A 12511-nucleotide genomic window follows, 5' to 3' on the forward strand; every position below is an offset into this window, starting at 1 on the left:
GGAAATCCGAGTAGGAGCAGAGGAAAGCTAGTGGGGGTGAAGGCTGGGGCAAAGAGATCCTGGGCTGAAACCAGCTCTTGTAGGTTACCCTGGTCATTCTCCTTCCTTGGATCTCCAGCTGTGGCCTCCTGAGCCGTCTTAGGTGCCTCTTATCTTGCACGACATCTGCTGAAAGTCCTCCCTGAGGTTTCACCAGCAAGGAAAGCTGTGTCTTTAGAGAACAGAGGTGGAGGCTGGGCTTCCCCCCCTCCGCCCCACCCCACCATGCCCTCCTGTACCCCTGCTGATACAATCTCCAAGTCACTGCTGTGCCAAGGGCACTGCCCCCCGCCAACACTTCCTGTCTGGGGCCTGGTGGTTAGGACTTGGAGATGGGCAGGGTGATGGGTTTCAGGGACTAGGAGTGTCCCAGAGGGCACACTGAGCAGAGAGGTTAAAAAAGAGCAGCTCTTGGGATGCCTGACTGGCTCGGTCGGTTGAGCTTGCAACTCTTGATCTCAGGGTCATGAGTTCGAGCCCCATGTTGGGTGTAGAACTTACTCAAACAAAACAAAAAGGCAGTTCTGGGCTTCTAGTTGGAGGGAAAGGAAGATAAAGAGGAAACATGTCAAAGGCCTAAATGCATCTTCTTTACCGTCACTCTGTCGGCAAAGCTGGGGCTGCTGGTGTCTGACCAGAGACACACAGAACGGCAAGGGCCTTGACCCTGAGGACTGAAGGAGAGACACACTGGACAGGCAGCATATGGGGCTGGGTCGGGGGCTGTAAAATGTGTTCCCTGCCTCCTTCCCCTCCCCCTACCACAGGCACACAGTGTTCAGGATCGACCCCCAGCCGCCTGCTACCCCTAGGCCCCTGGACTGCAGCTCAGAGTCTGGGCCACATGGAGACTGATGCTGGGGAAGGAATAGGAGCTCTAGGGGACTTTAAGGGCTCCATCCTTCATTTCCACCCTCATTTTCTTTCCTTACTCCTAGCCCCTAAGACTTGTAGCCCCAAGCAGTTTGCCTGCAGAGACCAGATCACCTGTATCTCAAAGGGCTGGCGGTGCGATGGTGAGAGGGACTGCCCGGATGGCTCTGACGAGGCCCCTGAGATTTGTAAGTACCTTTTCTAATCCCTCCACCTAAACACCTTTTCCTTTTGGCCCAGGCAGTTTGGGATAAGGACAGTTGACCTCTAGCCTGGTCTGGACCTTGCTCTGTGATTGTTTGCCCATGACACAGCTAAAACTCTCCCCCTCTTCAAAGTGCCCGGCATGTTGCCTGATATGCTCAGAAATGGCACCTCGGATTGCTCTGTTAACGGCTGCACCCCCAAGCCTGCCAGGGACTTTGTTGTCTGGGCTGACAGCTTTGCCAGAAGGAGAGAGCCTGACTTCCCTGCCCTCTGGCTCGGTCCTCTTCTTCCCATCTCAGAGACTTCTGACTCTTGATAAGTGCCCCCCAGGTCTTGCTTTGTCCCCTTCCTATCCTCACGCTCCCAGGCCAAAGGCCACTGGCTTAGCTCAGTCTCTGTACCAGAAGCTCCACCCCTGTGCGTTTCCCGCCACCCCCGCCTTCCCCTGCCCCAGTAAGTGGTGTAATCAGAGGCAGCTGTTTAAACTGGGAGAAAGGTCCCCACCCAGCCTTTACCCTGCCAGTGGGGGGTGGAGGACTTGCTGGCGGGACCCCAGAGTCCTGGGCAGCTGGCAGAGTCCTGGGGTCTCCACCTTCAGCCTCTCCCTGCTTGGCTCATCTGGGCCATGGTCTAGGAGATCCTGCGTTCCTAGGTCTGTCCCTGTTCCCTCTCATAGCTTTATCCTGCTCCAGCTCCATCCCCTGTCCTCTCCCCATACCCTCACCCACAATTATCAGGGGTAATTTTAGGGCCAGAAAGGGAGCCACCAGTTCTCTCTGCCTCACCCCCATACCCTGCCTTCGAAGGGTGGGGCCAGAGATATTCTGCAAGCGTTTCTATGGTGAAGGTGGTTCAGCCTGGAGTCTCATTGCTTCTCGCTTTTGGCTAAGTTCAAGTGCAGCCTGGAGTCTTCTTGACTGATGCCACCTTTATGCCCTACAAATGGGGATGCAGAAGCCCAACCTCAGATAGATGACCCCAGACATTCAAGAGTAAGCTCAGACTCAGACTCCAGCTGCACACTCCTCCCCAGGCACACGTGGGTAGACGCACGCACACGCGGACACTTTCTCTCTCTCACACACACTGTCCGTTGTGGGAGTCCGTAGGTCGTGGTCTGTCCCCCAGTCCCCCAGGCTCAGCCAGCATCCTAGTCTGCATGGCCTTCTTAGGCTTCCCTGAGGAGCTCTATCCTGCCACCCCAGGCCCATCATCAGTGGGCCACAACCTCTGACGCTTCCCAGATCCTTCTATCGGGCAGGCTCTGGGGTCTGTCATCTAGAGTGGTGCCGTCCAGTAGAAGTATAATGCAAGCCACGCATGCAATTTTGAAATTTTCTAGTAGATACATTACAAACGGTAAAAGTAGAGGCGCCTGGGTGGCTTGGGCAGTTGGACGTCCAACTCTTGGTATCGACTCAGGTCTTGGTCTCGGAGTCGTGGGTTTGGGCCCCCACCTTGTGCTCTGTGCTGGGGGTTGGGGGAGAGAGCCTACTTAATAAAAATAAAAATAAATAAAAACCAGAAAAGGTAAAAGTAGGTAGGTAAAGTTAATTTTAACTGTGTGTGACCCAATGTATCTGAAATACTATTATTGGGCCCTCTGAGTGGCTCAGTGGGTTAAGGCCTCTGCCTTCAGCTCAGGTCATGATCTCAGGGTCCTGGGATCGAGCCCCGCATCGGGCTCTCTGCTCAGCAGGGAGCCTGCTTTCCTTCCTCTCTCTGCCTGCCTTTCTGCCTACTTGTGATCTCTCTGTGTCAAATGAATAAATAAAATCTTTTAAAAAAAAAAAGGAATACTATTATTTCCGTATTTTAATCATGGAATATTGGTAATGAGATCTTTTGTGTTCTTTTGTGTGTGTGTGTGTTTGTGTGTGTGTGGTATTAAGTCCTCCAAAGCCAGGGTGTATTTTATATTCCAGTTCGAACTGGTCACAATCAGGTACTCGAGAGCCACATATGGCTGTTGCTATGTGTTGGACAGTGTGGTTCTAGGTAACTTGGTCTGGCTTTCAGCCCCAGGCTCCCGGCCCTGGGGAGCTATGGGAAGGTGGTGTTCTCGAACATGAGTGCCTCCCCACCATGGATACTCTGCTTTCCTCGGCTCTTCCAGCCCTCTCACTTCTAAACTTCATCCTGTCTCCTGAGTGTATGACGTGGAGGTGTTGGGCTCCACGGGGACCAGGTGCATGGGGAGTGGACTCTGCGGAAGGCCCAGTTCTCCCTTCCCCTGGCTGCGCGGCTCCCATTGGGAATGGTGTAGAAAAGCTCTAGGCCCCTGAGGCCTCCTGAGAAGGAAGAAGTGCAGGTGTCCGAAGTAACGCTCCCTGTGTCCTCATCCCCACCCCCGGGGAGACCGTGTAGCCGACTTGCTCATCTAGCCTTTCTGTGTGCCCGCAGGTCCACAGAGTAAGGCCCAGAGATGTCAGCCAAACGAGCACAATTGCCTGGGCACCGAGCTGTGTGTTCTCATGTCCCGCCTCTGCAACGGGGTCCAGGACTGCGCAGATGGGTCAGACGAGGGGCCCCACTGCCGAGGTAAGGGCCCTTCTGCCTCTCCTGCCCTGGGAGATGGACGCCGGGAGTTCTCAGCTGTGCACTTGGTGGGTTTGGAGGCCCAGCATCTGAGGACTGTCCTCACACCTGCAGTGAGGATGAAGCCTTCTCCTGATCTGGTTCTCCCAAATCAGCGGGCCTTTGGGACTGGGTCAGCAGCCCTCAGAGATCAGCCTGGCCTGGGCACTTCTCTTCTGGCTGTGTGTGCCTGAGCAAGTCACTCCTTCTCCCTCTGGACACCAGGATCCTGCCCGTAAAATGAGAGTTGGGCACTATTTTCATCCTTTGGTGTTGTTTTAAATAGTGGGATCCTGGCTTCAAATGGTTTCTTACATGAAAGCTGAGTATGAATAGGGAAGGGCAGATGCCGGGATTGGTGCTGGTGGTGGGGATATGGTGCTTGGGTCACCTGCCTCCTGGCCAGTGCCCCCGAAGGCATTCCTCACCCCCACCCCTGTCCTGCCCAGGTCGCAGGAAGTGCAGATCTTTGAGACACTCTCAAGCGGCCTGAGGAGGGGACTTTAGGAGGATAGGTCCCTTCCCCTCTGCAGCTCAGGTCACCAGCTCTACTGTTCTTCCCCTGAAGGCCCCTGTGGGCCAGGGAGAACCTGGGTCATTCCTGAGCAACAGGGGAGGTTTTGTTGTGAAGATAGAGCCCTGGGCCTGCGAGGCAGGGACCAGGGAATGACGACTTCTCCCTTACGCTGAGCTCAAGGTCTCCAGAACTGGAGCAAGCTGCCAGGTGGGTGGCGTCCTGCGCTGGTACGCCTGTCAGAAACATCTGCCTGTGGGAGAGGACACATCTGGACCCTGTTCACCGAGGGCAGGGAGTGCGGAGCAAAGAGTTCGTGGGAGATTTGAATCCTTTCCTTGGGTCGAGTTGGCATGTTATTGTCTAGAGCTCCTGGGATGGGATGCAGAGCTCAGGCCTAGGGCCTGACTTTAATAACCATGCCCATCGAATCTTATCGAATGGTATGGGTTCAGGTTTGTTTCTTTTTAATACTTTGTCAGCGTCAAAAACAACAAAGAACCTCGAGAAGTTAGGGTTTGAACTCCCTTCTCTGCTATTAGAGAGGTTGGGCCTCCTTATCCTCCTGCCTCATGTCCAGAAGAGAAATTCTTTTCTAGATTTTCTTGAACAAACAATATCGTCCCCGCCCCCGCCCTCACTCCTCCACCCCGCTTTGTGGGGAAAGGCTGGCCAGGCAGCACCTTTGGGCTCTTTGGGTAGAGGCGAAGAGAGGAAATAACTGGGGCCTGGCCCCCCATCCCAGTTCCTCCTGGCAGGCTTAGTGCCTCTAAACATCTTAGCATCTCGGGCAGCTCTCTCTCCTAGGTGGGGGGGAAGTGGGGGTGTGAGGCAACCAGACAAAGGGATCTTTGTGGCCAGGCCGCCTGGCCCCACGCAAGGCCATTAATTGGGTCGCTGGCCTGGGGGGGCAGCCGCTCTCCCACCTCTTCCCCCTCCTGTTTCATTCCCTTCTGTCTCCCCTGTGGAAGTGGGTCAGTGGCAGGAGGAAGATTAGAGAAAGGTCCTGAGGGAACCAATTTTCTCCTCCTCCCATTTTCCACCTGGACCTTGGACCTTCTCTCTGAGGCCTCCAGGGATGGGCTGGAGGGGTGCTTCCATACCAGAGCTGGGATCCTGAGGGCAGAGACCCCATCCCATGCCCACTCCTCAACCTCAACCCCGAAGCCAGCACTGTAGTTCCTGGGCAGTGCAGATAAGAGGCAAATGAAGGGACTGAGACTCACTGTCCTCACTCCCTGCTGACCCCAGCAAGTGCCAGAACCCCTCTCTAAGGGGACGGAGGGAGTCCAGAGCAACCGGAGCAGGTAGATACGGCTTCTAAGCCATAATTCACTGTATTATATATACAATATATATATATTGGGCTCATCTTATACCCTCCCTGGCTCTCAGTTTCCTCACTTGCAAAACATATTAGATGATTCCTGAAGCCTCTTCTGTCTCCCACCCTGCGGGCCTCGGAAGTGGTTTCCCAAGAGTTGACTGGAGTTGGGGGACCGTGGCAGTCTGGGGGCCTGAGTGCGTCTTGCCTGTCCCCCCACAGAGCTCCAAGGACCCTGTTCTCAGCTCGGCTGCCAGCATCACTGTGTCCCCACACTCAACGGGCCCACCTGCTACTGCAACAGCAGCTTTCAGCTGCAGGCGGATGGCAAGACCTGCAAAGGTGTGTGAGCCCTGTGCCCGCGTGGACCTGCTGAGGGGCGTGGCTGGGGGCGGGCGTGGGGCGGGGCCAGCGCGGAGGAGGGAAATGAGGCATAAGGGACAAGAGAAGGAGGCCCCGCTCTCCGGCAGGCCCCCGGTGCGTGGCTGTGAGACCTAACCACTTGCTGTCACCAGATTTCTGAATTCCTCTTCAAATTTCATACGTGGTATATGTGAGTTCTCTTGTAAAAACCTTAAAGCATTGTAGGTAAAACCAAAGTCCCCTTTGACCAATCCTCTTCAGCTCTGCTCCCTTTCCCATCTCCAGCGGTCAGCTCTGTTATCAGGTTGCTGCCTCTGTCTCCAGGCCTTTTTCTGTACGTTGGTATGCACGTATTTGCAGATAATCGAATTGAAAGCACTGTTTTCATGCGTGTGCTCTTTTCACGTAAATATCACACCGTGCATTCCTTTCCTCAGTTTTTTTCACTCGTTGCGTTCTAGAGAGTTTCCCATATTAATACGCAGAGATCTACCTCAGTCTTTTAGAAACCACTATGAAGTATGACTGTTACCACAGTTTGCTTGGCCATCTCCCTGTTGGTGAGTGAGATGTCCCAATTTCTCTCTGTCACGAACAGTTTGTCCTCTTCTGTTTTAAATTTACCTCCCTCGGCTCTTTGCACAAATGCCACTTTCTCAGGGAGGCCATCCCTAAAATCACAACCCACCGCCTGCATTCTCTCCCCCCATCTCTGCTTAACAGTTTTCCCACCAGCCACTTCCCACTACTAGCCCCACACTAGCCCCTCTAACATATAGTTTACTTTTTTGTTTCATTTATTATGGAAATGCGAATATTTCATTTGTTATCAGACTTTAAATTTCATGAGTTTGAGTATATTTTATTCATGGCTGTATCCTCAGAGCCTAGGACGGTACCTAGCATCAAGCAGGTCCTCAAGAAGTCTTTTTCTGAATGAATGGGTGACGTGCGCGTGTGTGGGTGTTTCACTAGGGGCCGATTCCAAGTCTGGACTTGCTAGGTGATGAAGTTTGCACATCTCTCCTTGTGATAGATGCTGCCAAATTGTCCTCCAAAGTAGCCATAAGGATGGACAGCCCCACTGGTGAGGTCTGAGGGCACCCACTTCCCTGCCCTCATTACACTGGAGATGACCGCGCTTTTGCCCCTCTCCCCGCAGACTTTGACGAATGCTCAATATACGGCACTTGCAGCCAGCTCTGCACCAACACAGACGGCTCCTTTACGTGTGGCTGTGTGGAAGGGTACCTCCTGCAGCCAGACAACCGCTCCTGCAAGGCCAAGAACGGTAGGTGGGGTCCCCTGCGGCCATGGTGATAGATGGCCCCCAAGTTTTTCCCGGGGAGGGGGGCGGCCTGATGTCCTAGAAGAGTCCCTTGCCACATAGCCCCTTCTCTCCTTCATCTACAGAGCCAGTAGACCGGCCCCCTGTGCTGCTGATTGCCAACTCCCAGAACATCCTGGCCACGTACCTGAGTGGGGCCCAAGTGTCTACCATCACACCCACTAGTACGCGGCAGACCACAGCCATGGACTTCAGCTACGCCAACGAGACTGTGTGTTGGGTGCATGTTGGGGACAGTGCTGCCCAGACGCAGCTCAAGTGTGCCCGCATGCCTGGCCTGAAGGGCTTCGTGGATGAGCACACCATCAACATCTCCCTCAGTCTGCACCGTGAGTTGCTTGCTCCCGGTCTGGAGAGCAGGGGAGGGCAGGCAAGATGGGGCAAGCTGGAGCCTGCCTGAGACAGAGGCAGAGGATTAGACGGGATGACCCCTGTCTGGGGCAGGAGTCTAAATAAAAACCCTTGACCGAGACCAAGGCAAGGGGCTGCACAAAATGACACCTACTGGGGGGTCAGAGGCAGACTGATGGCTCTGCTTCCTTCCCTCTCTCTGAGCCAGGTCTCTAGATGGCTCCTGATTTTTGGGCCAGGGCCAAGGAAGAGGGCTAAGGGGGCCACAAATGGTCAATCTCCAGAGACCAGGGACTGTCCCCTCTCAGAGGGAAGAGTGTTCATTAGACCACAGAGGGGCTTTCCCATGAAGCAGGAGCCAGGGCAAGGGAAAGAAAGGGCCTGGAGCCCAGGCAGAGCCTTGCTAGGTTGTGGTTGAGGGCAAAGATGCCAGGGCCTGGCCGGGTCTATCCCCTGGCTCCGTTATTTTCCTTGGGGACGTCATCAGAATGGACCCACTGCTGCAGGGTGAGTGTGGGGATGGGGGTCCTCAGGCTGTTTGGGGAGCTTTGTGGCAGTGACTGAGACTAGGAGAGGAGCAGAGAGCAGTGGGACCACAGGATATTTTAGGACCTCTGGGATGTTTCCATTCAAACTCTCTCCCTGGGCTGTATTTTGCTCTCTTAGCGGTAGAAACAGGAGTACACCTAGGGATGGGGCCAGGGCGTAGACCACTGCCTGAGGCAGCCCTGCTCATGTCCGATGCTGTTACATAAATGAACAAAACATCTGGCACCATTACAGTTCCAGGAAGCACACTGCAGAGATGAGGGGGAACATCTGGCCTTGGTTGACCTGACCCCCGGGAAGGAGGGTAACTTGATCTGTGACCTTGAGTAAATCAAGGTATGCCTGCTTTGATTTCCTCATCTGCATCATGGCTTTGAGCTTGCCTGTCCAGAGCAGATCAATTGAAGTGAAAGCAAGAGGTAACCCATAAGGTTTAGAATTGTGAACCTTGGGCCTGCTAGAAGATCTTGAACTTCTTCATTGCCTCCCTGTTTGATGATCACCACAGAAGACAGATCCCAGGAGGACACACGGGCTTAGTTCTGGACTAGCAGGGGTTCCTGAGAGCCCTCTGCGGCCTCATCATCTGGTCCACACCTTGGATCCAGCTCCTCCAGAGCGTCCCAGGGGTGTCTCTGGGCTGTTGGTCACCAGGGCTCACATGTGACTGGACATGTCTTTCTTGGAATGCCAGGCTGGGGGCTGCCACGCTTGGTTGGGCAGATCGGGGAACCCAGTGGCAGCCAGGGTAGCACAGGGCGAGACCCCATGAGACAGCTGCCCTCTCCCTGCTCCTTGTTGATGGCCCCACCCAACAGGCCTGTCTGGGCAAACAGCTCTGGCAGCTCCCTTCTTGGCCCTGCCTCAGGGCCAGATGATGGGCTCGTGGGTAGGCGGCTGGTGAGGGCACCCTGATGGGAAACTTCTCGGCTTTCGCTCTGGCCTGGCCCCTTCTCCTGCCTTCTGCCAAAGGAGAAGCAGGAAATAAGCTCAGGAGGGTACCCCTCCCTTGGCAAATAGAGCCTTGCCTCCCAGTCTGCTAGATTCATTGGGCCCCTCTGGGGCAGAGTCCAGGAGGCAGGGACAGACCAAGGTTCTGGGGAGGGAGGCTAGTCGGGTAGATGAGTGGGTTCCCATTGCCCCAGCCTCTGTCCCTCCTCCCCGCCCCCACCCCACCCCCCATGCCGCCTGGATGTCTGGCTGTCACCCTGAGGATAGTTGTTTTGCTCTCATCCCACAGACTAATTATGGGGCCTGAGATGAGGATGTCGGAAGTGTCTCTCCCCTAGCACCCTCCCCCATCCCTTGTTCAGCCCCTTCCCAGGAGAAGCTGAGTGGCCTGTCCTGGTGTGCGGGTGGCTGATCCCAGGCACTCACCTGTGCAGTGGGCTGCTGGCCTGTAATTAGCTCCCCAAGGGGGGATGAAGAAGAAAGGCTGCTGCTTTCTCCTGCTTTCTCTCTGCCTCCTAGGGGAGCTCTCCCTGCAATCATCCCGTTCCTGGCTATGACCATGACCTCCACTGCACCTCTGGGAGGGAGCCCCATACAGGAGGAGGAGTCTGACAATTGAGAGGTGCTGGGCCCCAGAGGCCAAGAGGCAGAGAGAGCCTACTTGCTGGTGTGGGAAGAAAGGGGAGCCTGCCCCAGAGAAAACTCTGGTAACAGAAATAGAATAGAAAAAAGGAAGGAGGCCAGGAAGTGAGCCTGTTTCACATGGGTCCTAGGGCATGTGTGCTCCAGACCCGCTCGGAGTCCTGAGAGCCCTCAGAGGGCCCCTCCAAGACCCTGCCATGCTCAGTGGTCGCTGCAGCCTCCAGGAGAGGCTCCGTGGAGCCAGCAAGGGGTCAAAGCTCCTGCTTTTTCCTGTCTTGATCCCAGTTCCTTCTCTCTGTTTCTACTCAAGAGTTGGGGAACACTCTCTGACCCACTTCCTCACATGTTCTGGAAGGGGGTGTGCGTGTGTGCGCGCGTGCACACGTGCTTTCCTCCCTTAACTGAGCCCTGGCTGCCAACACTTCTTCCTCTGTCTGTGACTTTCACTGGCCTGGACCGGGGCGGGGGAAGAGGAGGGCTTTGGGGGCTAAGTCCTCACCCCTCCTCCTCCCTCCTGGGATGCATTCCCAGGGCCCATCCTCCTTTCTGCCACTGTCCCAGCAGCATGGGGAGGTCTCTGTGGATTCTGATTCTGGGAACATGGTAGTGAGAGCCAGAAGACCCTTAGGGAGGACTGAGACGGACCCCTCAGTCTGGTACCGGCTTTCCCAAAGCAGGGATGCCTTGATATTAGGTGGTACATGGACATGCATGTTTTTATTGTTATGGTTATGTTTTTATGTAATGCCCATTAGGAGACTCCTATAACTAGCACATCAAATCTATGATTTCACAGGTGGCTTAAGATGCAGCAAAATAAGAGATGTGAGCTGATGTACAGTAACAGTAGGTAAATGATAGTATCAGCTGTATATAACCGTGGCAAGCATTTTGAAAGTGATACACAGAAGACTGAAGTTGTGGAAACTGAGATCCAGAGGGGTCAGTAGCCCTGATAGTAGCAGAGCCAGGCCCGGCCTGCCTCCTGTGCCTCTCACTACTGACCACTGGCTCAGGAAACTGTAGGTTCTGCCCAGCCCCCAGCAGGGCTGCCCCTGGGCAGGGCTGGAGGTCAGGTCTACTGACCCACCCTCCCAACCCTCCCACCCCCAACCCTGCATTGCCTTAGCTGTGCTTCTCTGACCTGTCTTCCCCTGGCTTTGAGGATGTTTTCCCCATAAAAAGAATAAGGGCAGCCTGCAGGAATGGGGCCCTGGGAAGGAGTATGTGTGGGGCGGGAAGGTTCTGACGCTGCATGTAGAGGCCTTAAAGGAAGGAAGTTTTGCTGAAATCACTTAGGGTGTGAGGGGATGCTTTGGAAGGGCCCTCTGGGGTCCTCTGGTCTCTTCCCTGCATCATGTCACATGCGGGAAGGAGAGGGGAGGCAGAAAAGGCCCCCTAGGCTACAAGCAGCAAGGTTGCGAAATGAGTCCCCAAGTCCAGCTGGCCAGCTTCACTTAGCCCTCCCTCTTTCTTTGTGTGCCTGTGTGTATGTGTGTGCTTAAAATCACAACAGGAAATGGGTAGTGATGTGTCTAGAGGGAAGGCAGGGGGTAGGCAGAGAGTAGCCCCCTGAGTCTGTGATGAACTGACTTCCCCGGTGGGTGGATCGAAGGGGAGCCCTCTTCCTCCTGAACTGGGCGGTCTGGGCCCTCTCAGCATTCCCCCCTATGCATATGAAACCCTTCTAGATTTTATGTGTGAAAGCCAGCCACCACCCCCCACCCTCTCCCTTGGCCTTCCTCACCCTCAGGGTGTCAGAATCCTGGGGGGCTCTTGCCAGCACACCCTTTGGCCTTGCGCCACCCATGCCCTGGTGCTTCTCCCCGCTCCCGCCCCGAGTTTCCGAATCATTTCACAGCCCTTCTCTCCTCTCCCTGGCCCGGCCAGCCCCGCGGCCAGCCCCGTGTCTCCCGGCTCAGCTCCAGCCTGGCCTCTCCTCCCCCGCTGTCTCCTTGAAGCTGCCTCCCCACCCAGCCTGCTCCCAACACAGCCCCCCCCCTCCCTGTTTTCAAGCCACAGGAAGTAACTTAAGCAAGAGAGATGCGTTTTAGAGCCCAGCAAGGGTTTCTCAATAGTGGGAAAACCCTGGTTCCGATTCTGAATCAGAGCTGCAGAATCTGGGCATCTCATCCCCAGGACCAGGACCGTCTACCTTTGTGGACCTGGGCCAGCCAAGGGAAGGAGCAGGGCATAAGCCCGAGGCCGGAAGTGCAAGCAGGGCAGGAAGGGAGCCCTGGAGACAGAGGTGATGTGCTGTGGCTGAGCCCTGGCCTCGCTGGAAGCAAGAGGAACTAATGTCAGGACTCGGCAGGAAAACAGGAGCATGAGGACATGCCATTTCGCAGAACTTCCGCTGGGCCTGCCTGGCTATCTCTCACCTACTTGCAAAGCCCCCAGACTCCTGGTCGTCTTCCCCGGGCCTCTCTCTCCCCACCAGCCCTCAGGACAAGAGCCCCTGAGTGGCTCTAAGAAGCAAGAGGGTTACCAGACAGATGTGCTCTCCCACCATCTTGGGGCGTCCCAAGGCCAGAGAATGAAGATCCTGGCAGTCGAAGGGAAGGGAAAAAGTGATGTCCCAGTGCTAGGACAACAGAGTGAGGACTCAGTGCTCAACAAATATTTGTTGAATGAATCAGTGTATGTGTGTCAGACACCGGGGACAGAGATGAAAGATAGCACCTTGCCCTCACAATATTTGTAGTCAGGTAAACAGGCTGTGATAAAAGGAGTGACTGGGGCTTATGGGAGTTTGAAATACAGAAAGCTTTCT

The 12511-nt window shown here is 55.1% G+C and overlaps 1 protein-coding gene across 1 annotated transcript in view; it reads left to right on the forward strand.

The window, feature by feature from the left end:
* Positions 1 to 12511, forward strand: part of LRP1 (LDL receptor related protein 1) — a 79876-nt gene that overhangs the window by 8086 nt on the left and 59279 nt on the right. The window contains exons 2-6 of the mRNA XM_080811458.1: positions 978 to 1100; positions 3523 to 3660; positions 5757 to 5876; positions 7060 to 7188; positions 7311 to 7574. Of these exons, the coding sequence (XP_080667584.1) occupies positions 978 to 1100; positions 3523 to 3660; positions 5757 to 5876; positions 7060 to 7188; positions 7311 to 7574 (774 nt within the window). The remainder of the gene's footprint in view (positions 1 to 977; positions 1101 to 3522; positions 3661 to 5756; positions 5877 to 7059; positions 7189 to 7310; positions 7575 to 12511) is intronic.

This window comes from Martes martes (assembly GCF_963455335.1).
Source record: "Martes martes genome assembly, chromosome: 8".
NCBI classification, from domain to species: domain Eukaryota; kingdom Metazoa; phylum Chordata; class Mammalia; order Carnivora; family Mustelidae; genus Martes; species Martes martes.